Raw genomic sequence first — 7,555 nt, 5'->3', positions numbered from 1 at the left:
AAACCCCAGTGGTGTGTGTTAAGGCCCCTCCATTCCCCATATCAGCCCCTCGCCTTCCTTTTATCCCAGTGAGTCGGGAATGTCTGGGAGCAGGCAGCAGGGGTCATGTGGCAGCTGTGAGTGGCGCTGGGCAGCCGGAGGCCTGGTGGGTGCAGTCCTGCATGGCTGCCCAGCTGTTCCCACATGGCGTAGGCTGCTCAAATAACCACTCACTAACAGTTTCTTTGCACTTAAATGGCCTTTAAGGAGAGCCAGTCTCTCTGGAGGCGACCTGATGTTTTTTAAGTCCTCCCTTGAAGAGCAGTAAATTGGAAGCTACAAGTGACCACCTCCTGGATTGACTTGTGACCTAATTGCTAAGGAGCTTTGCTTCCCTCAGCACTGCCAGGTGCCTTCAATTGTGTGAGATCGGTCTGGTGCACTTGGCTGTGGGCTGGTGTGCTCACTGTGAGGGGCTCAGCAGAGACTGGGGGCACTCACTTCCCTTTTTTTGCCAAATGATCTTCCTGCTGATCTGGATGTCAGGTGAATGACAACCCAAGCTGATGGCTGCTTCTGCAATATATCCTGCAGGAGACTGCTGCTCCAAATTTAATTTTGCTTTGAATCTTACCTGGCTTTAGTTTTACTGTAGCCCAGAGCACATTCTCAATGGCATTTTGATCTGTTCAGCAGACACTAAACAGGCCTGAACTACAACTCAACTTCTTAAGAGAGAAAACGTCACAATTCCATTTAACGTTCTGGTCCCCCTGAAAGAGTTAGATTCTGGAAAACACAACTAGTGTATTTCTTGGCTAAACAATAAAAAATAAACCATACAACTCCCTTTTGAAGGAATGAGCAGAGATAGTGTTTCAGAAGGAATTATATTTAGGTGGTTCTGCAGGACAATGAACTGTGGGAGGGGGTACCCTCCAACTTGCACTATTCTTAATATATTGTCAGCACTTCTCTCAAAGAGGCAAAAGAAAAATTACCTTTGTGGTTAGAAAACTGGAATTACAGAGACTGTTACCTACCTCTGCTGCCAGGGAAGGGCAACCACCTAAAGAATCAGTGTACCTTGTTTTTCTTAACCCCACAGCGGAATAATATTTAATTTACATTGGGGTGACCGCTGCCTGCTTTCAGTTCCCCCTCTGGCACTAAATGCTGTTTGTAGAGACAATAGCTGTGCTGTGGTCCAGCAAGAGAAATGTGAGCACTAACAAGAATAACAGGAGCAGCAGATTGGTGGTCAGCAGGGGCAGGAAGCCATGGAGGTGTTTGTGGGCCGCATGATGCCCTTGGGCTTCAGCAGCCCTTCCCCTTTGTGTACAGGGACTGTGTATTTTGTTTCCAAGGGAATTTTATGAGAACTACTTCACCATGGGTTTGGCAATTAAGAGGACAGGCACTTGAGGGAGGGAATAAATGTCAAGACCATTGCTTCTGGATAAGAGTAGAGGCATCAAGCATAACCTGAGCAAGCAGAAGAGGACAGAAGAGCAATTGAGGCAAGAGCTTGCACAAGGGGTTGGCAGGCATGCCCGGGGCAAGGTGAACTACTGAGTTCAGAGCTCAGCACTGGGCAGGCTGCAGCCCCTGTCCTGTGCTCGAATTTCCCACAGCACAGTAGTGCAAGAGCATTACACAGGACTGGCATTCCGTATTGTTATCTGGGAAAACTACACTTGCACCAAATAAGTTGTTTGACAACATAAAGTGAATTACAGGGTGCTGCCGAAGTGACTGTAGTGCACTCACTCACACCTACCCCCTCTCAACTGACTAGCTACCAAAAGAGCACTTACCTGGCTGAGCATGGGCCTGTTTGTTTTAGAATTAGAGAAGTCAGGCTGCCTTCATGGACAAGGCATTTTCTAGGTGAAATAACTTCTTGGGCTTCTGCTTTATAATATAAAAACCTATTTGAAAAGCCAGGTGGTCCCCATGCCATCCCAGCCTGAAACTGTGCTACGTTTGCACTGCTGAACCTCGAGGCTGGCCTAAGTTGACCAAGTGGAACATGGAAAGCACAGGAGAGACACGGCAGCACAAACATTAGGCTGGGCTGTGTGTGATCACGCAGGTGCTCACAGGAACAGTCCTGCAGGTGAGTCACACGGCTCCCTACAGGAAAGGCCCTTCCCTTGCTGGGAAACCATGGCTTTAGGTAGGCGGTGCATGGCAGCGCTGCCAAACTCCTGTTTACTGAGGAGCTGAGGACACAACAGCTTCCTGGGAGGCAGCAATGACAAGGCTACCAGCAAGGCAATGGAAGCAGGCAGCAAGTGTCCACAACATGTTGGGAAGAATCTGATGCTGAAATGGTGCATGTCTCCTCTACACCCCAAAACTGTTGCCCTTCAAGTGATAGGATTAGCCTCAACAGTGTGTTTTGCCTGCACTTGAGCACGGGGGGGGGGGGCAGATCCCCGAGGAATCAGGTGAGTCAAGCTGTGGGGCTGCTTCCAATAAGAGATCCTATCTAGTGGGACCTGGTGTGTGCCTACACACCTAACTAGATAGCAGAGTCCTGCACCATTAGTCACTGTGGAGCCAGCCTTAACCCCTTGCTCTCACTCCTAAAGTGCTCCTCCCAGCAGGAGGGATTGCACAGCAGATGGCAACAAGAACACCCAAATTGGCACACAGCATCCTGCTTGGCTAAGAACTGTCATCTGCTTGGCCTGAAGAGTATCAAAGGGCACCTCTTCAGGGCCTGATCTCAGCACAGGGCGAGGGACTGATACTGTGCAAACTGCAGAACGCCAATAAAAGTTGATAGTTAACCCTCTTTTACCAGCGAGGTGTGACCTTGGCCTGTCAGGGAAAGGTGCTGTCGGCGAGGTCATGGGCACAGCCAACAGCACAGCCAGCACAGCCCCCCTGGGGATGAACCCAGTGCAGATCCAGGCTGGGACCTCGGTGCCGTGGTGGGCCACAGCATGCCAGTGCTGAGGGCACGGGTGTGTGACATCCTCTGTGCCAAGGGCAGCCATGCGTGGGGTTTCTGCACATGGAACATGCTATTCCTGTGCCACGCAAGTGTAGTTGCCTCACCAGTTCCCCATGATCCCCAGTAATAAGAACCCTGCACAGCCCCTGCACCACATGCCTCCCAGTCCCCCCCACAGCTCAGTTTTTAAGGTCATTAATATTCTAACAGAAGCAAAAGAAAAGAAAACAACACACACTGATTTTTTTTGTCCTCATAAATAACTAATCTTGATACTTCTCTTTGAATAAAATTTCTTCAGCTTTTCACAAAATATAGTACAGTAATTTAGACACTGAAAAGCATCAGTAACAAGAGGCAAAACCCGACATGTAAATTGGCTACAGCAGACAGGGCACACAGCAACAGCTCCTTCCCCACTCCTGCCACTTGTTGCTGAGAAGCCAGCAACTCAGACACGAGTTTGTATTACCCTACCAAAGGATCAAACTGAAATGCTCGCGCATTTTTCAACAGGCAACAGTTTGTAGCTAATCTTGGATCTCTTTACACAGTCAGTTGCACTTTGGAAAAAACAAAAACAACAAAATACCACCTTTGACATGGTTTTGTTCATTGTATTGCATGATGTGTGTTTAGCTGTATCTACAAAAGGCACTATAGAAAGAGAGGAGTCCAGCAAGGTGGACTGGAGCAGGTTGGAATCATTTAATGCCCTGGATTACAACACGAGACTATCCACAGTGTCTCTGTACCTGACCTGCCTCACTGCTGAGAACACACCTGTCCCTAACCCGTATCAAAGGTCACTACAGCTCCTGTATGTACAAGCTGGGCTATAATACAAAAATTTACAGTCTGTATCACAACATGGTGCAATTCTGTCCACAATAAAGTACTGCAACACACTGGAGGGAGCGAGCCCTGTCACAAGAGTGCAGATATGTGCGGCTGAACAGTCCCTGCTGTGCCTTCAGTCCCTGCACTGTTGGCTCCTCTGGCCTGGAAGCCACAGAGACACTCATGTGGTACCTTGGCAGTACCTTTATCAAGAGATGTGCCACTTGAGTGTCTCCTCACTTCTCAGGCTTTGGTTTTAAAGTGAGGTGGAAACCTTTTTGACTGAAATGGTCCAAGGGTGTTCAGAACAGCCTCAGATCCTTGCAGTCCCGTGGGAGCAAAGCCAGCAGTTGTTCTCCAGTGCTTGAGCAGCCGGGTCACAGTGCCACGCTTGAAGGAGGGCAAAAAGGATTTGAGTAATGGCTGGACGGTTACACACTACTTAGGGCAGGGAAAAAAGAAATAAATTAAAAACTGGGTGCTTTCCCAAGTGGTCTGAAGCCAGAAGCAGCCACTTCTTGCCAGCTGTGCCTCACCCCATGCCACAGCTGGAGCCCCTTGCCCTTGCTCTGTTCGGTGACATTGACAACAGGGTCCCCCCGCCATTATTCTACTTATCGACACCCAGCTGTCACCACTGCTTCATGCCAGGCACTGGTTCTGTCAGTGCTCAGCTGCTGCCTGATCTGGGGAAGGGAAGAAGGCTTGGGAAGTTGGAAGTAAAGAAGCACAAGCGTTTAGCTAAATTTTCCCAAATTAACTGCACACTCTCAAACCTGGCACTGTTTCCGGCAGACGCACAGCTTTGAAAAAAGGAGCAAGAAGTATTGAAGCCAACTGGCTGGAAAACCCAGCTGCTGCTCAGGAGACACAGCCTGGCTCAGAAACACGCCCCGTGCAGACACTACTCTCTGCAGGGATGCAACCCCCCTTTTAGGGTTGGTTGTGCCACGCTCAGCTGCTGTGCCACATGCCACAGCTGGCAAGCTGGTAGGCAGGGCACCAGGCCTGCTCACCTTGCCCCAGGTAACCCACACAGCACGAGGGAGACATGAGAAACTCATCCCACTGCAGAGGCGAGAGGTGCGGAGCAGCACCAGCCCCTTCCCAGAGCACACGGCAGCTCAGGAGAATGCTGCTCTTGGAGCCAGAGCTGGTGCTGCCCAGGGCTCCTTGTGAGCCCTGTGCTGGGACAGCAACCTCATCACCCATGCAGCCCCACGGCTCTCCGGGGCTGCTCCATGGGCAGTGGAGCTGCCCATCACAAGGGATGAGCAGGGAGTCGCTTCCGCGGAGCTGAGCCCCACCAGCACCAGCTCCTGCCCGGCCCTGAGCCCCTTGCATGGAGGGGAGCTTGTACATGCTTGCCCAGGGCAGAAGGGACCATGGGGGTCCCCTGGTCCCCGCCTGCACTGCAGACGGTTGGGACCCTGTCCCTGCCTGCCTTGAGGGCTGCGTGACAGATCCTCTCCACGGCCCCTTCCTCCTGCACCGCCACCACCTGCGAAGCCCCCGGCCCGTGCAGCTCCTTCCCTCCCGCTCAGCCTGAGCTGCTGCCCGGGCGGGCCAGCGGCTGCCTCAGCCAGGGGCCCTCAGCCCTCTCCTCTGCAGTACACAGCTGTGCCTGGGGGCTCCGGGGGTCCCGGGGGCACCACTCTGGGGGCCCAGGGAGGCAGCCCCCCTGACGGCTCTCCCCAGCCCCCTCACACCCTCCAGGCTCTGGTGAGCGGCTCAGTGCCAGTGCCAGCACCACCTGGGGTCAGGGGCCACCATCCACCCCGCCTGCTGCAGCTCTGCCCCTCAGCCTGGCACCAGCAAGACCTGCTCAGAGGCTTGTTGTGAGATACAAATTAATGCTCGAGGGATACCTGCCACCAGACTGGTCCACAGGCAGCAGCACCCCAGGACCCTAGCCAGGGTGTTGGACTCCCAAATGGCGTGTACATGGCGGTGCCAGGCTCCAGGTGTCCCTGTCCCTCTGCCCCCACATCGCTGGCAGCACCTCTCCCTGCCCTGCCTGGGGCCGCAGCTGCTCCGTGACCCGTGGGCGCACACACTTGGTCCCAGGCAGCACTGCCACAGTGGAGCTGAGGGTGCCAGGGCTGGCCCAGCTCTCACTCCCTCTCCTGTGGCCTTTGCAACCCTCTCCTCCCTGTGGCTGGGGTCACTGAGGCTCCCTCCGGTCACACGTGGGACAGTGGGACCTGCTTGTGGTAGGAGGCCATGCTGGGCAGCACCGTCCTGCCCGCCAGCGCCGGGCTGGCCTCACCATACACAGAGGCGCCCACAGGCTTTCTAGCCCGGCAGCACCGGGCAGTGAAGCGCCTCCAGGACTCGAGTGTCTTCCCAGACCAGATCCAAACACCGGAGGTGATGCCCACCACAAGGCACATGAAGTACTTGAGCATGAAGACGGCATAGTCAGGCTTGGGGCGGTGAGGGTCCCCCGGGCAGGAGCAGTTCTGCGCCTGCTCCCACGCCTCCCGGTTGTGCTGCTCGTAGATGTAACAGGCGATGACGATGGTGGCGGGCACAGTGTAGAGCACGGTGAAGATGCCGATGCGGATCATCAGCTTCTCCAGCTTGTCAGTTTTGGTGCCGCCCTGCTTGATCACACTGCGGATGCGGAAGAGTGAGACAAAACCAGCCAGCAGGAAGAGGCTGCCAGTGAAGAGATAAACCACTAGTGGTGCCAACACAAAGCCCCGCAGGTTCTCCAGGCTCTGGTTGCCCACATAGCAAACCCCAGCCACCGGGTCACCATCCACGGAGCTGAGTGCCAGTACAGCAATGGATTTGGCGCTGGGGATGAGCCAGGCAGCCAGGTGGAAGTACTGTGAGTAGCCAGCAATGGCCTCATTGCCCCACTTCATGCCAGCTGCCAGGAACCAGGTGAGGGACAGGATGACCCACCAGATGGAGCTGGCCATGCCGAAAAAGTAGAGGAGAAGGAAAACCACGGTGCAGAGAGCAGGGCCCGTGGTCTCATAATGGATGTGGTGGTGCTCCGGGTTGCAAGCCACGTTGGCATGCCCTGCCACCAGACGCACGATGTAGCCCACAGAGACGAAGAGGTAGCAAGCAGAGAGAAAGATGATGGGGCGCTCAGGGTACTTGAAGCGCTCCATGTCAATAAGGAAGGTGGCCACAGTGGTAGAGGTGGAGAGGAAGCAGAGGATGGACCAGAGGCCAATCCAGAAGGTGGCAAAGGTCTTCTCATCCTGGGTAAAGTAGGGCTGGTAGCAGGGGATGGCACAGTTCAGTACCTTCCCAGTCCTGATGCGGTTGTAGAGTGGATGGGACTCCTTGGAGATGGGGATCAGGGGCGCTTTGCACTTGCAAGTCTGACCACAGTCCAGCCCCGAGGGCCGCTGGCCATCGAGCGGTGTCAGGTTTTTGGCCACATCCTTGGCAGGGCGCGTGGGCTTCCCGAAGAAAGGTGGCAGGGTGGTGGCTTCCGTGTGGTTGTATCCCATGCAGAGCACCTCGGAGTCCCCCAGAACAGGCAGGCTGTCGCAGCTCATCCTCTCGGGCCAGGCGAAGCCGTACTGCTGCATGATGGGCGAGCAGCCGGCCTTGGCCCGCTCGCAGACGGAGCGGCAGGGAGGCAGCGGCTTGGTGTAGTCGGACAGGCAGATGGGGGTGTACATGCTGCAGAGGAAGAAGCGCAGGTCCGGGGAGCACTGGATCTCCACCAGCGGCCAGAACTGGTGCACCTCCAGCCCGGCCTCGTCCTGCGTGTCGTGGTTGAACTGGTTGGGCATGTAGGTG

The 7,555-nt window shown here is 54.6% G+C and overlaps 2 protein-coding genes across 3 annotated transcripts in view; both read right to left on the bottom strand.

Moving 5' to 3' along the window:
• The window catches only part of PLEKHM3 (pleckstrin homology domain containing M3), a 117,479-nt gene that overhangs the window by 17,054 nt on the left and 92,870 nt on the right, over nt 1-7,555 (bottom strand). The gene's annotated exons all lie outside the window — the stretch shown is intronic.
• On the bottom strand, nt 5,921-7,554 carry FZD5 (frizzled class receptor 5; the record flags this gene model as incomplete). Its single annotated transcript, XM_018071632.3, has 1 exon — nt 5,921-7,554. A coding segment is annotated over one exon (1,587 nt), but the record flags the coding sequence as incomplete, so codon positions are not given.

This window comes from Manacus vitellinus, unplaced genomic scaffold (genome assembly GCF_001715985.3).
Source record: "Manacus vitellinus isolate BGI_N305 unplaced genomic scaffold, ASM171598v3 scaffold_20_pilon, whole genome shotgun sequence".
NCBI classification, from domain to species: domain Eukaryota; kingdom Metazoa; phylum Chordata; class Aves; order Passeriformes; family Pipridae; genus Manacus; species Manacus vitellinus.
The sequence above is the reverse complement of the archived record's forward strand: the minus strand, read 5'-3'. Positions and strand labels throughout refer to the sequence as shown.